This window comes from Schistocerca gregaria, chromosome 3, assembly GCF_023897955.1.
Source record: "Schistocerca gregaria isolate iqSchGreg1 chromosome 3, iqSchGreg1.2, whole genome shotgun sequence".
Taxonomy (NCBI): domain Eukaryota; kingdom Metazoa; phylum Arthropoda; class Insecta; order Orthoptera; family Acrididae; genus Schistocerca; species Schistocerca gregaria.
In genome coordinates, this window is record NC_064922.1 from 202,820,279 (window position 1) to 202,844,463 (window position 24,185).

Sequence of the window (24,185 nt, forward strand, 5' to 3'; positions counted from 1 at the left end):
TCTAGCCATCCCTGCTTAGCCATTTTGCATTTCCTGTTGATCTCATTTTTGAGACACTCGTATTCCTTTTTGCCTGCTTCATTTACTGCATTTTTGTATTTTCTCCTTTCATCAATTAAATTCAGTATCTCTTCTGTAACCTAAGGATTTCTACTAGCCGTCGTCTTGTTACCTACTCGATCCTCTCCTGCCTTCACTATTTCATCCCTCAAAGCTACCCATTCTTCTTCTACTGTATTTCTTTCCCCCATTCCTGTCAATTGTTCCCTTATGCTCTCCCTGAAACTCTGAACAACCTCTGGTTCTTTCAGTTTATCCAGGTCCCATCTCCGTAAATTCCCACCTTCTTGCAGTTTCTTCAGTTTTAATCTACAGTTCATTACCAATAGATTGTGGTCAGAGTCCACATCTGCCCCTGGAAATGTCTTACAATTTAAAACCTGGTTCCTAAATCTCAGTCTTACCATTATATAAGCTATCTGAAACCTGTCAGTATCTCCAGCATTCTTCCAAGTATACAACCTTCTTTCATGATTCTTAAACCAAGTATTAGCTATGATTAAGTTGTGCTCTGTACAAAATTCTACCAGGGGGGTTCCTCTTTCATTTCTTAGCCCCAATCCACCTACTATGTTTCCTTCTCTCCCTGTTCCTACTGCCGAATTCCAGTCACCCATGACTATAAAATTTTCATCACCCTTTACTATCTGAATAATTTCTTTTATTTCATCATACATTTCTTCAATTTCTTCGTCATCTGCAGAGCTAGTTGGCATATAAACTTGTACTACTGTAGTAGGTGTGGGCTTCGTATCTATCTTGGCCACAATAATGCGTTCACTATGCTGTTTGTAGTAGCTTACCCGCATTCCTATTTTTCTATTCATTATTAAACCTACTCCTGCATTAACAGTATTAATCAACAAAAAGTGGTGTTCCAACAAACAGCATCTGCATTAACATATACACAATAAATTAGTCTCACCACTGCTGATGATAGCAAAGCTTTGTTTGGTATTATTTTGTAAACACACAGTTCCAATCAAAGCCCTGTTCATGGCCAACACCAAGTACAAACAAGTGTCTTATACAGCAGTTTTTAGTAGTGACACAAAATGCAGTAGCCATTTTTTCCTCAATGCTATTTTGCTATTTTTGTGCTCACTATCCAAGACACTGTTAACCTCAGATTACACACCACCACATACATAAACATTTTCCTTATGAGCGAGCAGTTTGAAGTCAATAGCTATGCCAAAATTTTATAGAGTTAGGCAGGTAATATTTGCTATCAAAAATGAAATTTAGTACAAACCAGACCGTCAGGTTCATCATGAAGCCTTTGAACTAGTAACCTCCTATAGTTCGACTATGCCTCTAATGGTAATTAAGAAATCTAATGGCAAATAATCACAGACTGTGGGAAAACTGCAAAATAAGAGAACTAAAGTGATTTGAGATGTGGCGCTACAGAAGAATGCTGAAAATTAGGTAGACTGATAAGACAAGGAATGAGGAGGTTCTCTGTAGAATTGTTTTGTAGAAAGGCAGTCGTGATATCCCTGGATGGAAGGCAACATTCTTTTCTTGAAACACTATCAAGAAACTTTAGAAAATCAATATTTACAGCCGACTGCAGAACAATTATACTGTAACCAATGTACATTTCGTATAAAGACCACAAAGACAAGATAAGAGAAATTAGGGTTTTGTATGGAGGCATGTAGACAGTCACTTTTCCCTCACTCTGTCTGTGTGTGGAATGGGAAAGGGAATGCCTAGTAATGGTTCAAGGTACCCTTCACCATGCACCACATGCCACTTGTGGAGTATGTATGTATGTATGTAGATGTATTCCATTGGGCTTGATTATAATGTCGGCCTCATCAGCAAAGATAAATTCATACTGAGAAGACATTGTTTTATTGTCGGTAGTCTGTGGGTTTCTTAATGCATAACTCTCCATACTTCCACTTAGGTAGGATGAAAAGTAGTTACTGGAAATATCTCTGATAACATAATATTTTAGCTTCTCCTGAAGAATAGCATGAACTTTACAATCAACAGCTTTTGACAAGTCACAGAAAATACCAGCTGGCAATAGTTTGTACAATGAAGAACAGCATGCCCTGTGGTGAGACCCTTTTGAAATCCACCATAAGACTAAGTATCTTACTTTGAGTGTGGTGGGTTATGCTTCTTGCATGTACAATCTTTTTCCATATCTTCAAGGAGGAGGAAAGTAGTGAGATGTGATGGGAATCCTTACTATCTGTTTTACTACCTTTCTTGTGAAAGGAACATATGGATACTAACAAAATTGATTTTAACTAATGCATAGAAGTGTAACCTGTAAATTATCATCTTACCGTCTAGCTTCCCTGGCTCATCTTCTTCATCACTAGTTCGAGGATCATCAAATTTCTCTATTTCACTGAGAGTTTGTCCTCGATGGGTCAAAACTTCATCATCTGCTAGATTAAAAATTGATTTCTGTATGTAAAACAGAATCAGTATATTACAATATTACAAAGACTGTTAACAAACTAAAATGCTACAAATGTTTTCCTAAGTTTCCTGCATATTTTGTCTCAATAGAAGTTTAACTAAAGGACAGAATGATGACAAAATTATAAACTTTAAGTTATTAACACACATATGCCACTTCTCTACATTTACATCTACAATTTCACCTTTGAAGAAAGTTTCATTTTCAATAACTCCAGATTACAATGGCTATTGCACAAAACACCCAAAACCGAACTATGTTTAGTCTAACGATTGTAACTTTGTAACTGGGTTGTAATTTAAATTATTTTATCATTTACTCATGTACTTTACATGCATAATGAGATAATCATTTCCAGAAATATAGCACAATGCATGCAGTAACATATTACAAACCTTTCTATGCATCCTCATTTTTTCTGCAGCAAACCTCGCCATTATTTTGTCTTCTGCTGTCATTGCAGTATTCCGTTCTCCTATTCTATGGTCAAAGAATTTATTTGCTTTGTCCTTGCCACGATACTCTTGCAGCAGAGTAGATTTTCTCTGGGAACATACAAAAAAGTTCAAAGAAGTTCAAAAAATAAAATAAACAATGCCCAGCCTTTTTTGGACTCACATTTGTGTCAATTACAACATTTTAGTATTGTTTTATGCAAAGTAATTATAAAGACATGAAGAAGTCAACAACATTAGCTGCTAGAGACACTAATATAAATAAAGGTCAGGACAACCAACTGATCACGTCAGTGCCAAGGCAAACCATGCTCAAACTCTTATGAGAATTGGTGAAATGCCACAAGTAACGATAATAATGGGAAAGACGCACTATGTTAGTAGTGTGTAGATAAGTTGAGAATTTGGATCCAATGGGAGGCTACCTATGTCAGTCCATACTGTTGTGCTGACCACTGTGTGTGGATGGCCTAGTGGCCAGTGAATCTGCCTTGTGAGCAGGAAACCCAGGTTCAAATCTTGGTCCAGCACAAATTTTCAACTTTCCCTATAGATTTACATAAATGCCCATTAGCAGCTAATGTCATTAATTCATTTGTATTTTGATTCATAACAGCTGCACGATCAAAATGTAGACTTGTCTGAAAGCAAACACTACATATATAAAAGTAAGTATTACTTCAGACATCATGTAAGTGCAAACCTCTAGCCATCATTTAGCTACGTCTTTCAGGTTAGTTGGCAGATTTTCACTTCAAATTACTGCATCAAATGGCCACCTCCCACCTTTCCTTGAAATCCACACCATGTCAAACAGGTGTAATCTTACTGGAACATTTGTCAGTGTTCAGGATTTGCTGGCATAGTTGGGCGTCAGCCGTAGGTGAGACTTTGTAGTCAGCAGAGGGCATGCAGCAAGCTGTCTCTGAAATCTTGTCACAGGGTGCTGAGATAATGCCTTAGTACTCTGCAATGCAGCACTGGGCTGGGTTTTCTCACGCAGTGGCACAACACTGCACCTCCACAGCCACCTATGCGACTTGTGATGGACTAACGTCACAACATTGCTGGCCAGTGTGACTATAAATTCACCCCACTCAACCAAGTGCAGCACTTGTTCCTGGACTTCCGACCCCAGCTGGTGTCATGTCAATCTGCATGCCACCTGATGGTCCAATGTGTGGCCAAGTAGCGTCAACCTCACCAAGCAGCTGGTATACAAACCGCTGTTCCAGGTCCTGACACTCCGAGGGTCCTGGGCTTTGAGTCAGATGTCTGCATACCCAACTGGCTGTTTGAAGGTGCCAGCAATCCAGGGTAAGCTTGCCAACTGCAACGATGATGCCATCTTTGCATTAGAAAGGCCACGACATTAGCCTGTGCAATTTCGCTGTGGCAGCACCCTGCTGCTTCTGTGTCTGCACATGCACTGTGGTGCCATGTGCACTGCCAGTGTTATGATGAAGTAGTTGCTGCTGCCTTGATGATTACAGCCACCACCAGGATATATACAGTGACTTCTTGTATCGAAGTCATCCCAAATAAGAAATGTTGATACTGATTGAGTTTTCGTGACTCCACCCACACTGTGACGTTGGTAGAACGCAACCCATAGTTCACACATGAGCCATTCTGGAGCAGAAGCACCCTACTTGGCTAGAAATGGTGTTGACTGCCACAATTAGTTAGTCTCCTGAGATGCATGTCCTCTGCCTTGAACGAGGAGGACACAAAGCTTATTAAATGATACAGATTAAGCAAGTATCATCTGTATAAATAGTCCGCCCCCGGTAGCTGAGTGGTCAGTGCGACAGAATGTCAATCCTAAGGGCCCGGGTTCAATTCCCGGCTGGGTTGGAGATTTTCTCCGCTCAGGGACTGGGTGTTGTGTTGTCCTACCCATAATCATTTCATCCCCATCGACGCACAAGTCGCCAAAGTGGCGTCAAATCGAAAGACTTGCACCAGGCGAACGGTCTACCCGACGGGAGGCCCTAGTCACACAACATTATTATTATATCTGTATAAATGTAGATACAAATAAGCAAACGATGTCAGAAAAAACTACACAGCCACTAGACACAGTCCACAAATAACTTGTTATTTCTTGAAATGTTGCTGGGAACAGCTGAGTGAGATTCCCACCTCCCACATAAAAATTGTACCAGAGAAGGCAGTATACAATTATGAACCAAGTATGTAAATGTGTTTTACACTTTTACAAAAGCAGCAGTGACAAATGGGAGTAATGATCACTCATGCATTTTGCATAATCGGAGCTGCTTCTTCTTTCTTGCCTTTTCCAGTTATTTTCTCTGGAGCCAGTATTATTACATGGGTTAGTAATAGTTGGTGGTCAGATGCCCTTCCTGAAGCCAGAACTCTGCCCAGCACAGAATTTGTGTACCTCAGTTGTCTGTGTCCAGAGTAAATCACGTGTTCAATTGTGAGCACTGCTTAAACGTCTGCGTGGCAAGTATCTGAGAGGTGGGACACAAGTACCCACTATCTGCATACTTGGATGTAAGACAGTGCCTAAAAACCACATCCAAGCTGGCCAGCTCATCTGTCAAGGTAGATCTGATCTGGGGCAGTCTCATCTCTCTGAAACCCAGAAGCATTGCACTCACGTGCTCAGCTTTTCATGTGGGTTATATTAAAAACCTAAATCTATAAATCACAAACTACTAAAATCCAATATTTCTACAGCCAAGCTAATCCCTGACAGCTGCAGTGGGCTGGGCGTGGCACAGGACTACCTCGACAAATAATGTAAAGCAATTTTGGAAAATGTCTCTATGGCAACGCCTCAGTGTTGTCAGAGGTTTGGAAAGGGCTACTACTTTTGCCAACAGCTATTAGCGCGTCACAGCTGAAAGAATACAACAGCGCTACAAGCTGTCAAGGATCTTCTTAGACTTCTCGAGTATATGTAATTTGCAATTGACTGGAAGCCAATTCAATACCGGCTAAGTTCCAATGATGCTATGGCATGAAAGAATAATCTTTTTTTTTTTTCTTTTTTGAGGAGATCACCAGTAGTTTGTATGGTTTTATGCTACCCATCATAAAGTCTTCTTATATGCCTAACTCTTCACTTCAGAGTGGCAATGACATCCCACATCCTTAATTATTTGTTAGGTATCCCGATTGGTGGAAAAGTACTTGTGTCAAAGCACAAAAAAGTGAATATTTCTAACAGAAAAGTGGGGAAACAGCTTCCTCAATTCTCATTCTGCATTCCTCACAAAAATTTTGGCATGTGAACATATTCACACTCTTTTAACACAGAATATTCTAAATCCTTTTACTCAGTCCCTCTTTGTAGTTAAGATTTCATACTCAGCATCTCAGCTCACTGCCACGGTCTGTGAATGACTCTCTCCCCCCCCCCCCCCCCCTTGTCTTCTTTTCCCCCCATTGTTTTACAGTATATATCACTGCCTCTTGTCTCACTTACACTGCCTCCTTTTGCCTTCTTTCCCACTGCTACTGGATCCACCCTACCTTGGCAGGTTGAAAATTCTGGGAGGTACAACTTAACATTTTCCCCTGTATCCACACGTTTAAAATTTTGGTCCAAAATGCCCCCTCCCTTATACCTACATGGATCTAGACCCCCCCAAGCCTATGTATGGTCTCCACTCACCTGTATGTTTTATTTCCACTGTCTCTTCACTGGTCATTCCATGTCAAATTAATGACACTCATTGTCTCACATTTTGATATAACTTAGTATATTTATTCCTTTTATGAATCTAATTAAGGAACCAAAATATTTCTACCCAGTCTCAGACTGTTTATATTTTACAGACTGTTAATTGTTTTTAATTTAACAGACTGCTAAATAACTCCAATGTGTAGTTTGTAACATGGTGGTGTGTAAGATAAGTATGTCAGTGCATGAGAAACAGAGTGACAAAGGAGGAGGATAATGACAACGATGAATTACATGGACTCTCGACTGAGAATATTCAGTGCATGCTTGAGTAGATGAGGCATCCCCAATCAGCACTCAATCAGTTGAAATGAATTTTTGCAGAGTACTGTGTGGTGAGGATCACAAAAAATGCGGCAACATCCCTACCATCCACACAGCGTGCATGCTTTGACTCCTGCTGATTTTGGACTCGTGTCATGTTCAGTCCCCATGCAACAATTGTGAAGAGCCACCACCACAGATTGTGTCAACGTGTAGGCAAGCAAAGTCAATAATTATGTACCACCCTCATGTCTTCTTTCTTCACACTTAAATATACCAGTATACACAGTGTCAATCAGAGAATTACAGGGTGTCCCACTCAAACCTCCCTGATTTCAAATACCCAGGGGAAAAAAAAACACAGTTCACACGACAATGAAAAATGCACCATATTGTAGAGCATCAGAAAGAATTTATTTACGAATCATCAATACACTTTTACATGTGAACCATTTGTAGCACGAAGAATATCGAGTCTATATACAATTTCTCGCCAAGTTCTTTGCAACATTTCCTCTGTTATTGTTGCAATCACATTAGTGATACGATGTCACAATGTAGGAATATCATCCACTTTGGTCACATACATGCTGTCCTTCACAAATCCCCACATGAAGAAATCAAGCAGAATAATGTCAGGTGAACATGGTGGCCAGGCAATGGGTCCTCCGCGTCTGATCCAACGATTGGGAAATTTCCTATCCAGGAACTTGCGGACAGCTGTTAACCAATGCAGCGGAGCTCCACCTTGTTGAAAAATGATGCTGGTTTGCAAGTCTTTTATCTGAGGGTACACAAACTGCTCCAACATGTCCAGATACACTGCCCCATCACTGTTTGTTCTGCAACGATGAACGGTCCAACAATCCTGTCATGCATTGGCCTGCACCTGACGTTTAAGTTTAGGGCTATGTGTACAAGACGCCTTTCAAGACTGAAAATGATACCTGGTAAAAATTCGCACTACCTTCAACACTGTTCAAATGGAACCAGGCATATACAACAGAACTTTGTGCGAAAACGCCATGCCTGCATTGACACCAGGGGACACCATTTTGAAAAACTATTGTAAGAATTATTGTCAATGCAGCAGCTTGTGAAACTTGTGCACGTAAACGGAACTCAAATACTTTACCGTAGGCTGCTTTTTGGTCTCTCTGACATCAAGTTACATGTGCTGTTACTAGTCTGTCAACAGGGGAAATTATTTGAGGGTATTGGGGAGTGTTCTGCAGGAACTTTGTACATCATAATCAGGGTTCGGAAGTTGGGGCCATTACTTTGAGGCTAAGCCAGCACTTAAGTAGATTTTCATTTACACCATGTGACTGTCATTTCCAGACTAAGTTCCTTCAGCTCAAATTGACACACTTACTCTTTTCCATCAATCCTGAAAGTCTGTAATATTGTCTGGAATCACCCTGTACAGACAACAAGAATGGTCCTAACACACCTACCAGAGGCACTCCTGATGATGCCCTTGTCTCTAATGAGCACTCACTGCCAGGAACAATGTATTGGATGCTATTACTTAAAATGTCTTCATGCCAATCTCATATCTGGTAATCCATTCCATATACTCAGACACCACAGCAAATGCTTTCCACAAATCTAAAAATGTGAGATTGCCTATTAGCCTTAATCCATGGATCACAGAGTATCAAGTGAGTAGAGGGCAAGCTTAGTTTCACATAAGTGATGTTTTCCAAATCCAAACTGCTTTGTGGACAGAAACTTTTCAGTCTCAAGGAAATTTATTCTATTTTTGTGGCCTGCCCTAGAAAATTGTTCAAGCATGTGGGTCCACATAAGACAGGATTAACTGAAGACACTGAACAATTGGGCAGCAGCACAAAATGCCACTACTTTGTTTTATCCAAGCATCATATCACAGACATATCGAGGAACAAGAACAGATACTTTTTTTTGGGCGCAAAATTGCTATGGTCATTAGCGCCCAGTGTGTGACTTAGGAAACGGTAGAAAACGAAAATGGAAACCAGCAGCAATGGGAACAAAACTCAAAAAAATTGAAGAAACTAAAAGCAGACGGAAAGCTTAAAAATCCACTACAGAAATGGGTTGGTTATCCCCAAAAAGAGCTTCAAATGACTGACGTCAGCTTACTGGCACTAATAAAATAGAGAACGCAATCAGCCAAGCGTGTGTCATCTGCTAAAATGGACGACAGATCAGGCGACAGCTGTAGACAGGCGCGTAACAGAGTAAAATAGGGGCACTCAATTAAAAGGCGTCTTACCGTCCACAGCTGAGAGCAGTGGAGACAGAGTGGGGGAGGATGGCTAAACAGACAGTGCCCTACCCGGAGCCTGGTTAAAATTACCTCCTCCCGACGGCGCGTTCTGGAGGAAAAGGTCCAAGCACAGGGAAGAGCTTTCACGTCCCGCAATTTATTATGGGGAAGTGTCGACCAATGTGCATACCATAAAAGAACAACACGACGACATAAAACACTCCGTAGATAGGCGAAGGGAATCGATCGAATAGCTGGCCAAAGAAGAGAGACTGCAGCCTTGGCTGCTATATCGGCCGCCTCATTTCTACAGATACCAACGTGTCCTGGGATCCAGAGGAACGCCACCGAGACGCCCCCAACTGGAGCAAGTGCAGGCAGTCCTGAATCCGGCGGACCAGAGGGTGGACAGGGTACAGAGCTTGGAGACTGAGGAGAGAGCTGAGAGAATCTGAACAGATAACATACTGTATCCGCTGATGGCGGCGGATGTATTGGACAGCCTGGAGAACAGCGTAAAGCTCCGCAGTATAAACCGAACACTGGTTGTGAAGCCGAAATCGATTTGGGGTGTCGCCAACAATATAGGCGCTCCCTACACCTAACGATGTTTTCGAGCCATCAGTGTAAATAAATGTGGCTTCCTTCATTTGTGCACATAGAGCAGCAAATGCCCGATGATAAACAAGTGAAGGGGTACCATCCTTGGGAAATTGACAAATGTCACGGAGCAGACAGATCCGGAGCCAAGGCGGTGCTATACCCCAAGTTGTCAAGAAGGTTTTAGGAAAGCGGAAGGAAAGAAAATGGAGCAGTTGACGGAAGCGGACTCCCGGTGGTAGTAAGGAGGAAGGGCGGCCCGCACACCCTACATCCAAGGAGGCGTCGAAAAAAATGTCATGGGCCAGATTAACAGGCATGGAAGACAGATGGCTAGCATAACGACTAAGTAGGACTGCCCGCTGATTGGACAGCGGAGGTTCAGCAGTCTCAGCATAAAGGCTTTCCACAGGGCTGGTGTAAAAAGCTCCAGACACTAAACGTAATCCACGGTGGTGGATAGAGTCGAGACGCCGAAGAATAGACGGCCGAGCAGAGGAGTAAACTATGCTTCCATAGTCCAATTTCGAGCACACTAAGGTGCAATAGAGGCGGAGAAGGACCACTCGGTCCGCTCCCCAGGAGGTACCATTCAGGACACGGAAGGTGTTGAGGGATCGCAGACAGCGAGCCGAAAGATAGGAAACGTGGGAGGACCAGCACAGTTTTCTGTCAAACAGAAGACCCAAGAATTTAGCGACGTCCGAAAACGGAAGGTTGACAGGTCCTAGATGTAAGGAAGGTGGAAGAAACTCCGTACGACGCCAGAAATTAACACAAACGAGTCTTACTGGGAGAAAAGCGGAAGCCTGTTTCGAGGCTCCAAGAGTGGAGGCAATCGAGACAGCCTTGAAGACGTCGTTCAAGAATTCTGGTCCGTTGAGAGCTGTAGTAGATCACAAAATCGTCCACAAAGAGGGAGCCTGAGACATCGGGAGGGAGACAGTCCATAATTGGATTTATGGCAATGGCAAACAGTACAACACTCAGCACGGAGCACTGGGGTACCCCGTTATCTTGGGAAAAAGTATGGGAGAGAGTGGTGTTCACCCGCACTCTAAATGTGCGCTCTGCCATAAATTCACGAAGAAAAAGGGGCAGCCGACCCTGAAAGCCCCAAGAGAACAGTTTGCGGAGGATGCCTGTCCTCCAACAGGTATCGTATACTGTCTCCAGATCAAAAAATATTGCTACTGTTTGGCATTTCCGGAGAAAATTGTTCATGATATAAGTGGAGAGGGCAACAAGATGGCCAACTGCAGAAGGATGCTTTCGGAAACCGCATTGGGCAGGTGTTAAAAGACTGCGGGACTCCAGCCACCAAGCTAAACGGCAATTAACCATACGCTCCAAAACCTTACATACACTACTGGTGAGAGAAATGGGACGATAGCTAGAGGGGAGATGTTTGTCCTTTCCAGGTTTCGGAACAGGAACGACGATAGCTTCCTGCCATTGTCTGGGAAAAGTACTGTCGGTCCAAATTTGATTATAAAGGCGAAGGAGTAACACAGACTATGGGTTGATAAATGCAGCAACATTGGATGTGGATACCATCCGGTCCTGGGGCAGAGGCGCGAGAAGAAGAGAGTACATGTTGGAGTTCCCGCATGGAGAAAACAGTATTATAGCTTTCGCAATTTTGAGAGGAGAAAGCAAGAAGTCACACTTCCGCTGCATGTTTCTTCGGGAGAAACGCTGGCGGGTAATTTGATGAGCTCGAAATCTCAGCAAAGTGTTGACCCAATGAGTTAGAAAGTGCGACAGGGTCCACTAACGTATCATGCATGACATGGAAAGTGGTCACTCAAGTGTGTATCAGCAAGGGCGAACCATTCGAAGCTCCGAGCTTGCGGAACGGTACCAACTGAAAGGTCCAAATGAGAGAAAGTTGTCGTGGAGGCAGACAAAAATGTAGGGTCCCCAGTGTTGAAGCAAACAAGATCCGTTTGGTGGAAGACATCTAGCAACAGTGAGCCACGCGGACATGAATGTGGAGATCTCCAAAGCGGGTGGTGGGCACTGAAGTCCCCAACCAGCAAATAGGGGGGTCGAAGCTGACCAAGAAGATGAAGATCAACTCGTGCCATTGATGAGGACGATGGAATGTATACAGTACAAAGAGAGAAGGTGTATCCAGAAAGGGAAAGACGGACAGCGACTGCTTGGAAGGAAGTGTTTAAGGGGATTGGGTGATAATGGAGAGTATTATGGAGAAGAATCATGACTCCTCCATGTGCTGGAGTGCCTTCAACAGAGGGGAGATCAAATGGGACTGACTGAAAATGGGGGAAGACAAAGCGGTCGTGGGGACGTAGCTTTGTTTCCTGAAGACAGAAGATGATCGGCCAGTAGGATCGTAAGAGGATCATCAATTCATCCCGATTGGCTCGAATGCCGCGGATATTCCAATGGATAATGGACATAGGGTGGACAGAAAATGGAAGAATGTGGCCAAGGTTGCCGTCAACTCAACGACTGCTCAGAGCTAGCGACCGACAGCGTGGAACGGCACTCAGCCGAAGGCAAAAGATCCTGATCCATAGGTTGTTCAGGAGCAGCTCCTGCCACCAGCGATGGGCCGGCTGATCGGCCGCCAACAGTGCGCCTCGGCAACACAGAAGACGGCCGAGGGCAGTTACTGCCAGGTGGTGCTGTAGATGAGACACGCCGTGGTGGAGAAGGAGAGGAACTGTTTTTCTTATTAGCTTTCTTGAAACCATTATGTTTAGATGAAGGAGGAACCAATGGTTGTGAAGTTGGGGTACATAAAAATTCTTCACAGGTATGCTCTTTTTTGGAAGTCCGGGTGTCTGACTTTTGGGAATTACGCATTACCCCGTCACTGGCTACGCACAAAAATGCGTGGGTCGGCCTTCAGACATGCACAGGGAGGCAGAAAGAGAAAGGGAAAAACAAAGAAAGGGAAAGGAAAGAAGAGAGGTCTCAAACGCCGCAGTGGAGAAAAGGGTAAAGAGAAGAGGTAAGGAAAAGAGAAGGACGAAGGAAGGATGAAGAATGCATTACATTTACGAGCGTCCGTCTCCGGACGTAGGCACAAACCATACTCCCAGAGGAGGAGAAAGGGAAGGAAACAGCCAGAGGTGAGGGGAGTGGGGGCGAAGATGGGGGATAGGGAAGGATGCGGAAAAGGAAGGTATGCAGCCCGGAAAGGAAGGAGGGCCACTTTAGCTTGGGATCCCGTGCTCGCTACGCACATATCCACAAAAAGAGTTGTGGACCCCCTGGGGGGGGGGGGGGGGGGACAGATACTTGGTGATAGACATCCACTGGTCCGCTAAAGTGTACTTACAAAGTTTCAACAATTAGTACAAAAATGTGTGCACACAAACCCATGTGCGTGCGCACACACACACACACACACACACACACACACACACACACACACACACACAGGAATGGGAAGAAACCCTAATTTGCAGTATAATGGGAAAAATCCTCTGCCGCAGTGGTTTGTGAAGTTTGGCTTTAGGTAACAAAAGCAGGAGTAACATTTGCAAGGCCTACTTGCAGATTTTACAAAAAAATTTACGTTCACTGGCAAGTGATTTGATGTAAACTGGTTAGATTTTGCAAAGGTCATATATTCATTGGGTGTAACTATAGTTCACACTCAACTTTAATGTTTTAGCATGAACTATACATCATAATTTATGACCTGGCTTGTGGTAAAACAGAATTTCTTTTCAGAATTATACAGCAAATCTAATTACTAATCCATTGCATCTGATGATTATAGCAGAAAGTAAATGGCTCAGCAGACATTGCACAAGGAAAGTAAGAGTGACCAGGCTTGAATGTCGCACTGATTAGAGATGATGCTCAAGCTTGGATAGGATCTGTCTGTATGCACTTAGTCCTCTGTGATTCTGTTATTAGTCACAGCATTAACTCACATACGTAAGTCATATCGTACATAAGTCATTCCTCACATATTATTGCACACAGCATGAACAATGTAAACAATGAAATAGCAACCTATTACTCTAGCCAGGAAACGGCTTGACAGTTTGTAATGGTTTAACCCAGAGGCCACCAAATTTTTTTCATAGCAGGCTGGACAACAGAATGTCAGGCCACACCATCATTCTGTGCTATACACAGATACAATAATTTAAAACTGAAAATGGTAAGTTTAAGCCACATAGCAGGCGGGTTGTGTCCTATTATTCTAAAAATAATATTTATGATGTCCTCTTGTTTTAAAAACTAATATTTAAGTTTAAATTCATCACAATATCTCGTGTTCCATATGGGTCATTTCACGTCAAGTGGCCCATATGTAGATAAGCTCCCCACTCGACCATCTTCAATTTTGATGAAATTTTTATAGGATGTACGTATAGAATTTGCACTGCTGAATTACAGGTCCATATATAGTATGGTTGGACCACTAGCCAACTTTCTGTAAAGGCTAGTTTTCTGACATTATGACATAAATCAATGAAATCATCAACAATTTTTACCATTGCTCGGTATCTAAGAGACATGTCATGCTGAAAGTTTGTGATCCTGTTCAACTTTTTGGGTACAATAGGTCAGGTGTAGAACGAAAGTTCAAATTATGGTAAATCCATCATAATGTGCTATCAAAATGGCTAATAAATCTTGTCATAACAAATTTTGACTATACTTCATTGGCTTGTATCTACTGAAAGAATCTGCAATACAATGATGAGTGGAAAGCTTGTCAGTTTTTGAAACCTGATCTACAATAAAATCCTCAGTGGTAGTCTGCTTGGTTTCTAATGTATCTCTATCAGTGTGCACCCACTGTCTGAACTCAGTGGTATAATCTGGATCTCTGTCTTCAAAACTGCTTTCTAAAAACTGTTGCAGAAGTTCTTTGCCTGGACAGATTTCACACCAATGAATCATGCAATCTTTCAATTCCAAATCACACACTGTTTTAACAATCAGACTCTTGCAATTTCCTTTAATTGGACTGCTTTCAAGCATCAATTTTACATTTTGGTGTAAAGTGCAAACACAGACTGAGTGGGTTTCTACAGCATCTACAATGATGCACCATTTTGAACTCAATTCACAAAATTTAGAAAATACAATTTCAGGCCCATGCTGAAGTAGATATGCTGCAAACATTTATTTCAGATTATCAGGAAGAAGGTATTTTTGCATCAAAACTTTCTTTTAATCTATTCTAACTGATACACACTCCTTTTTACGTGGGCATATTCGGCTAAATTCTTCATTTTGTAAAAAATGTTATCAGTCTTTCTTTTACAGCATCTGGAATCCTCTTGCAACATTTGTTCCTTGGTAGAGATAATACACTATTTTCTGCCTTTAACTTCCTAGGTGCTTTTACCATTATTTCTGAAACACTAAATTCTTGCATTGTCTATTTTATAGTCCAGCTTTGAGGTACTAATGTCAAAATCTGCACTTTTTCAGGCTGCCTTGACAATTGCAACTTTTCTTTCATTTCATTAATCAGCTGTTTATAATCTTCACTATCAGGACACGCCTTACTCAAACTAGATGTTTCAAAATCTTTTGGGTCGAAGCCTCCAGCAGCAGCAATGTTATTCACAATTGCCTCTTGAATTTCACTTATTTTTTTGTTTTGTGTAGGTTTTTGGCATCTCTTGTTGATACTCCCTGAATTTTTGGAGGCGAGATCCCAAAATCAATTAGACATGTATCAAGTGATTCTGTTGGGTTTAATTACAATAACTGAGATTTTTCTGCTTTTGTTGCTGAAATTCTTTTTCTGCGAGTTGGACAGATATTCTGACCAGGTTTTACATTGCTCTTTGTCACAGCCTTCAATTGTTTTGCTGTTACATTAAGAATCCATAAACCCTTTTTACAGAATGGTTCTTTGCACCAAAGGTTTACAACAGAATCTCCGTAGAACTTCATACTTGTCTGAAAGTATTGCTTTGCAATGAAAGCATATTTGTGTACTTTCAGTTAAAACAAATATCACTTCTCTGTTTTAGTCATTCTTGTTGTTCTACTGAAAATTCTTTAACATGTTTAAAGTCTTGTTGATGTGTATATGTTTTCAGATGACATGCAGAATTATCTGCAAAGGCCAATGCTACATGGCACTGAAACATCTTTGATACCCATTAAACAACTTCCAATTGCCTTCGCTACCACCATCTGGTAATGTAAAAGTTCTGTATACTTCCAACTGGAAAAAAACTGAACAGTCATAAATAATGAAAACTTTCATACGGAATTTGGGAATAAAACACAGAAAAATTTAAATGACCAGATACAAATTTCTAAAAAATCAGTCACCTTGAAGTAATTCGTACATATAGAAAATCATGTTTATGTAGCAACAAGAAAAGATTTTACATCATTTAAAAAGCACACATTAAATCTGAACTCTTCAATACACAACAATGTGCTTCAGAATCACTGTTGCAACAAAGTGCGCTCTTCCCAATGGTGCCAATAAAAATCTGATTTGAGAGATCCCTTTTGGGATATCACCTCCCGAAAATAAGCCAAAACTGACTGACTAAATTTTTGCGTAGATGTTGAACTTAGACAACTCAGTTATTACTTGAGCAGTCTAGGTGCCATTTGTGAAGTTTGACAAACTGACAGGTTACAGATGAGTATAGAATCTGCTTCAGAAAGTTATTCTTTAAGTAGTTACAAGCTGAAAAGGTATCATCAAAACTTGTTATGGCAAGAATTATGAGCCACTCTGATAGCACATTATCATGAACTCACCATAATTCGATGTTTAGTTCTACAACTAAACTATTCTACCCAAAAAGTTGAACAGAATCACAAAGCTTCAACATGACAGATCTCTCAGATACCATGCAATGGTAGAACATAGCTGATGAATTATTTCTTTAAGTCAAAAACCTAGCCTTTACAGAAATGTGGCTAGCAGCTCAACCATACTACTTATGGAGCTGTAATTTGGCACTGCTTCATGGAAGTTCTGCATGTACATCCTGTAAAAATTTCATCAATATTAGAGAGGGTCCAGTGGGGCCCCTCAAGCCACTTGAAATGGAATGACCCATACATTTTATAAAAAAATTTAAATACTGTTGGTGGGATGTATGAGCTGACATCACGGGCCAGATCTGGCCTGCAGGCCATTGTTTGGCAATCCCTGGTTTAACCAATGGTGTTAATCAACAAATGCACTGTGTATGGTGATTGGCATTTTCAATGCCGCGAATTCAATCTGTACAAAATGTTCTGCATGTTGTCCTGGTATGGAACCAGTAACGAGGACAATGGATGGCAGTAGACCTCACACAATAAGTAATAAATAATACTGAAACAAATGTGGAAAGAATACGAGTTACTGATGGCGTGGTATGCCTTCTGGCTTACTCAGTTCAGCACAAGCATTAACCTTGTTTATAGGTACACAGCTAATCTGCACTGACAGAAGAAGTAAATTATCACAACTTGTAACCATGTGTAGATAACTGGAATCTGCTTTGCAATCTTGAAATCAAGATGTTAGATTAGCTTCAGTATCAGTATGTGGGAAGGAATTACAGACTCAAAGAACCATACTCTCTGCTGTACATACACTGAAGCACCACAGAAAATGATATAGGAATGTGTTTTCAAATACAGAGCTATGTAAACAGGCAGATTGCGGCACTGTGGTCGGCAACTTCTATATTAGACAACAAATGTTGGCACAGTTTGAGATCAGTTACTGCTGCTACAAAGTTAGTTTGAATGTGGTGTTATAGTCGGTGCACAAGTGATGGGACACAGCATCTCTGTGGTTGCAATGAAGTGGGGATTTTCCCATAGGACCATTTCAAGAGTGTACCATGAATCAGGCATCCAGAAAAACATCAAATTTCCAACATCACTGTGGCTGGAAAAAGATCTGACAATAACAGGACCAACAACATTCGACATGACAGACGTGCAACCCTTCAGCAAACTGCCACAGATTTCAGTGTTGGGCCATCAACCTGTGTCAGCAAGTGAACCACTCAATGACAAATCATTGATATGGGCCTTTGGAGCCAAAGGCCCACTTGTGTACCCTTGACGACTGCACGACACAAAGTTTACGTCTTGCTTGGTCCCATCAACACCGACATAGGGCTGTTGAAGACTTGATACAAGTTGTCTGGTCGGACACATCTTGTTTCAAATGGTATCAAGTGGATGGACATGTATAGGTATGGCAACAACCTCATGACTCTGTGGACCCTGTATGCCAGCAGGGGACTGTCAAAGTTAGATGAGGCTCTGTAATGGTGTGGGGCATGTGGAGTCTGAGTGATATGGGACCCCTGATTCGTGTAGAAACGACTCTGACGTAAGTAAGTATCATGTCCAATCAACTGTATCCATTCATGTCCTTTGTGGACTCCAACGGACTTGAGCAATTCCGACAGGACATTGCGACACCCACACATCCAGAATTGCTACAGAGTGGCTCCAGGAGCACTCTTCGGAGGTTAGACATTTTTGCTGGGCACAAAACTCCTCAAGCATGAACATTATTGAGCATATCTGGGATGCCTTGCCATGTGCTGTTCTCCTCCGCCTCACACTCTTATGGATAGCACTGGAGAATTCACGGTCTCAGTTCCCTCCAGTACTACTTCAGACAGTAGTTGAGTCCATGCCACGTCATGTTACAGCACTTCTGTGTGTTTGCAGGTCTACTAGTTTTTCTGGTTCTTCAGCATATAGTTACCAATTTCTGCATGAAGAATTAGCAATGCTATTGGACAACGTTACCCTTCTTGACAGACAATGAATGTCATTTTTGCACAACGGGGATCAACTGAAGGGTCCAATATCACTTGATAAACTCATAAGCACACTGTCACCTTTCAGCATAATGCTGCACTACAGATCCATATGTCACCACCACTAACATTTCATATTCACAATTGACGGACCGTGCTACAAATCAATCCGTCACGGGACAAGGTACATTCCAAAATGTAATATAAATGCAAAAGAAATATTGTCAATATTCCATTCTCCCTCTGCCTAGACATACATGACATCACATGCCACATCGTCATTACAGTTAGGAAAGAAGCCAACATCTGATTTCAGTCTGTTCTGTTGACTCCATAATGGGGTTACTACTACACTATATACATCTTACACAACAGACTATAATGTGAATGTTTAATGAGCAACTGACTGGTCACAGAAGTCCAGAGGCACTGCCTCGACTGACATTAATCCCATCTTCTTCTAGCTATGGACACATTTAAAAGCATCTGTGTATTTCATGTGAACTTTACTTGTGTGTGTTTGTGTGTGTGTGCGCGCGCGCACACACACACACACACACACACACACACACACACACCTAATGGAAGCCACTTGTATTTGCATGCGTTTCCCTAAAGAGGGAGAGCAGAAGAATAAGAATGAGTGGTAAAGGACACACACTGTCAACAAATAGCAATAATGGCAGTATTTGTTTCCAGAAGTACCGGTATGTTTGTAGGACTTTTTCCCTATTTATAACCATTACTTTTATCCTGTGAAAATAAGGGACACTTAAAACAGTATAAGGCAACTTATATCACGTTTTTACATATTTATACATCAGTTGTAGTAAATCGCAACATACATCCGTATTACATCTCATTTACTTTCCTTCCAAGATTTATTGCTAATACACTGAAAGAGCACATGCGAATTCTATAATGTATTTCAGCTTTTACTCTTCCACTTCCCCACTGAAGATGAGTCAAAACGCTAAAAATCATAGTGAGAAAAATACAAAATAATAATCTTTTCAAATAAAATTATAAGATATAATTAGCAATAGATATTTTACCTTCTTCAGGGCTTTCGCTCTTGCAATGCCAGGCAAACCTCTATCAGTTTTCGATGATCTGCCGATGACATTAGTCTTCTGCCTATTAACATGTACCTCAAATGGATTTAACACTTTCTTTTTCACTGTATCTTTCCTAGTTGTTTCAGAAAGTCCTTTCTTTTTGGCAGTCTTCTTATTCTTTGCCATCTTATACAATACACAGCAATTGAATGAGGGTGCTTGATCTAGATTAAAGAACTTGCTTTGCCCTCACAACACTGTACACATAAAAAACATCATAAGTTCCGTCAGTCACAATAACCCACACGGTTATAATCACTCAACAGGCAACACACGCTTGCCGTTGTTTACCAATACACACACACGTGCAGCTTTCCTTAGCAACATCAAATAGTATCTCTGCATTCTGCAAAGTGGAAACAATTGACTACTGCAATTTCAGTACTGCCAACATGTTACAACCCCCCCCCCCCCCCCCAAAAAAAAAAAAAAAATATACAAAAGGATCTGAAGAGTATAAACGTGCAGAAAGAAAAAGGAATTGCACTCTACGAGGAATAAATCGACATCGAAAAGTTCAATAATGTCACTACATCTACATCCGTACCTACCAAAAGTGCAGACAGTAGTTCCCATGTACTACGTATACTCCTTTCGCTTATAGAACGAGGAAATTCTTCTGTAAGTGTTTCAAGGGGTGGAGCCAGAATGATGCTACACTGGTTTGAGAAGCACTATGGTGAATTCACGTTGATGTCTCAGCTGCCAAATTCACCTGATGTACATCCTATGGAAGCCATCTGTGTCGCTATTGGGCACCATCACAGCGTACAGAATTCAACGGACCTTTATTTACGGGAATTACATGAGCTGTGCGTCGACATCTAATGCCTTCACAAACCTACCAACAAATTGTCAAATTCCTGATATGCAGAATCAGTAATATATTTCGTTCCAAAGAGGGACAAACATGCTAGTAAGCAGGTGGTCATAATGTTTTGGCTTATAGGTATTCTTTTACTCGGTCTATGGAGGGCTTTCTTTTTCTTCTCCTCATCTAACGTCTTCTTTTCATCAGATTTCCCCTCCTAGATTGCCTCACAAGGGGTGGAAGTTAACCACTATGATGAATGCCCTTTCAAACTCTTCCATTTTATTTGAACTTTTGGAAGTGAAACTATTTTCTCAGGTGGTAGCAAGGACGCAATCGATGTAAGATTGGCAGAAAAAGAGGATGTTCTGGGAGAGGAGCATGGCAAGTAACAGATTATGAGTTTGAAGAAGTTCGATGAGCAGATTTCACTTACAATGGGAGATGCCATAGAGGTATAAAATTATAATAAATATTGTACCTCCATCTGAATGTCCTAGCTCAGAAGTAATGATCTGTGAATCTTTCCCCACATGATCTCCCCTATCATGCTCCATGTATTCTACAGTAATTTCCTCAATCCTTATTGATTCAACTTTTTAGTTTCCACCAACGACTATGAAGTGACATTTGTCAAGCTTAAGAGAGACATGGTCAAAATTTTGATCAGTCACATCTGGTGGTGCAAGGTCAGCATTTGAAAATTGGTTTCAATTGAGGGGAAAAACACCAGTGGCTCTTGTGTCACTTTCACCAGTTTGGCTATGTTACACAAGCTCAAGACCTGCCCACAATTAGATGCATTCCATGAATCTACTTCTATGTTGTAAACTGCCTTAAAAAGCCTGAAAAAATTACAGTCAAGTGGCTGTGTCTCATTCTTGCTATGGGATGGCAAATTTAGCATGTGTATGCAGATATATTTGGCACACAAAATAGCCTCCAGCCTTGTAGAGGTGACTGATTATCCAAGATTAATAAAACCAGTTTGTTGACTGCAAGATTTGTAAAATTTTTGAAATGAGCAAGCCATATAAGAAATGTTATTGTAGCCATGTAACCTTTGTCTGATATAGCCATATCACATCCTGTTGGAACTACCTTTTGAGTAATGGATTAAGTCACTTCCATATAAAAATGAAGAAGGTTGGAACATGGTGGTCTGTAGCACTCATGGAACAGGCAACAGTGAATATTTGTCCTTTTGTGCAGCCACTGATTTCCAGACTTACCTTTTCCCTATTGGAGCAACATGTTTAGGAAGCTTATTAGGGACAGTCTGAATGCCTGTCTCATTCATGTTGTAAACACAAACGGGAAGAAAACCATACTTTGTGAAGATTGCTTCCAGGTTGTCAAAATATTTGTTTAATTGTGTCTTTTTAAACCCCACCATGTGTGCTTCGCTGGGTTTTCCGGCCCATTCTAAGGGACAATTTCTTTCTTTTCATAAAATAACGACTGAAGTCTCTACTAATGAATCTTTTTGAGCTGGAGACCTATGATGTATACGTTTTCTTTCACTGAAATCAAAAAATTAAAGTAATGTTCTGAAAGTGAGTGTACAAATACATTTATCCAGATGATGATGATGTTTGGTTTTGGGGCGCTCAACTGCACAGTCATTAGCACCCATACAAAGTCCCAATTTTTACATAGTCCAATTTTTTTGTGCAGTCCAATGTAGCCACTGTCGCTAATAATGATTATGGTGATGACGAAATAATGAGGACAACACAACACCCAGTTCCTGGGCAAAGAAAATCCCCAACCCAGCTGGGGATCGAACCCAGGACCCTGTGATCCTTTATCCAGAGAAATATAGTGTTGAACAAATGCTTATTCTTCTTCACTACTTTTACCGGTTTAAAAACCTTTCTTAAGGCAGCCTCTTAAAAACGATAGTTTTAGATGCTTCTCACACTAAACTCCTATTTGCAGTAATGGCCCAGAGCATGACGGTAGAGTGGCTCTGTTAATGGCTGTTGAGGTTATTTTCTGGTCTGTTTTTGGGAGAAAAAATGCTGGTATGGAAGAGGTGATTATATTCGAAATGTGTTTGAAACGTAGGTATGTTTGAAAAACCCTCTACCCAGTGAAAAAAACTTCTTGTTCAAGGTGCTTCATTTTGAGAAGATTTGTGTTTTATAGATACGTAGGACTACAGAAAGTAAGTTTATATGTTGTCCCATGTGAAGACCATTGCCCAACAAGTGTAGCACAGCCACTCGGAGTGGCAGTGCGGTCTGCAGCGTCATGTCTTGGCCCCTCCCGCTGGAGTTTCGAGTCCTCCCTCGGGCATGGGTGTGTGGTGTGTGTGTGTGTGTGTGTGTGTGGGTGGGTGGGTGGGTGGGTGGGAGAGAGAGAGAGAGAGTGGGAGAGAGAGAGAGAGAGAGAGAGAGAGAGAGAGAGAGAGAGAGAGAGAGAGAGAGAGAGAGATAGTTGTTCCTAGCCTATGTTAGTTTAAATAGTGTGTAAGTCTAGGAACCAATGAGGTCAGCATTTGGTCAATTAGGAATTCACACACATTTGAACAGTTTGAAGTGTAGCACATTGTCACAATGGAATATATGTTCCATGTTACCTGCAGACACTGTTCTAATGCAGTATGGAGAACAGGTGCATCACAGTGTAGTACTGAAATGCATGGAAACTGAAATGTACTCCAAAACAGAAGTACACAGGACAGTATAATTCTTATAGGCAGAAGCCTAAATTGCACAGTTTCACTGTGAAATTCTGGCGGTATACAGACCAAGTACAATGTTGTGCCCTGTCATAATGAAATGGTGACGACAGTTTGACCAAGGCTGCACATATAGGGGTACTGCTGATCAGGAAGGAGGGCAGTCAACTTTGACCACAGAGAACAATGTCCTAGCAATTGAGGGAGAACATCAGGGTGTGGGGGGAAGGGAGGTTATAAATTATTATGATGTTCACTCAGCACTTCTCGAATGGCACCATGACCTACAAGTGGATCTGTATCGTTAAGGAACTGACAGTCTGGTAGAATGTTACAGCCATTGTTTACAGGGGCTTGGTTACCAACCTGATAGATAGTGTTATGTATCAGTGTCACCTTGAAGTGTGGTGTAGCTTTCAGTACAAGTTACATGGTCTGCCATAATATTGTGTAATTTACTTTTTAAAGTCCCCTCTTGTATAAATAAGATGGGGCAGTATATTGTTATTTTTAAATACAGGGAGTGTCAAAAAGCTCTGATGGTTTTAAAGTACAAATAACACAAATGTTAAGAGTGATAAAAAGTGTTGTATTGGTTATTAAAGAATGGTGCTAATGGAAATTAAAGAAAATAATATTGGAACAACCGATTTCATCAGTTTAAGATTTTATGATGACATCCTTCAAATGGTGCCCTTCTATGATGAAGCACTGTTCCAGTCTCACACCAAAATTGTCAAACAGCTTTCTTAACATTGTAGGAGACAGGTTGGCGATTTCTTCGATTTCTTGAGTTGTGGCCACATTAAGTTCATCCAATGTGTGGGGCTTGATTATGTAGACTCTTGATTTCAAGAAACCCCACAAGAAAAATCATAAACACTTAGATCAGGGGAGAGTGCTGCTGGCCATGCAATATACCCAAAACGAAATTACTCGGCCACGAAACTTACTTTTCAGAAAGTCCATCACCTCATTGGCTGTATGGGCAGTTGCCCCATTCTGCTGGAA

General features: G+C 41.3%; 1 protein-coding gene across 1 annotated transcript in view; it reads right to left on the reverse strand.

Moving 5' to 3' along the window:
* LOC126353796 (nucleolar protein 14 homolog) overlaps positions 1 to 20,048 on the reverse strand; it is a 61,120-nt gene extending 41,072 nt beyond the window's left edge. The window contains exons 1-3 of the mRNA XM_050002891.1: positions 19,615 to 20,048; positions 2,905 to 3,054; positions 2,370 to 2,493 (exon numbers count right to left, since the gene is read on the reverse strand). Coding sequence (XP_049858848.1) covers positions 2,370 to 2,493; positions 2,905 to 3,054; positions 19,615 to 19,803 — 463 coding nt within the window. The 5' untranslated portion in view covers positions 19,804 to 20,048. The remainder of the gene's footprint in view (positions 1 to 2,369; positions 2,494 to 2,904; positions 3,055 to 19,614) is intronic.
* Between the last annotated feature and the right edge of the window lie 4,137 nt (positions 20,049 to 24,185).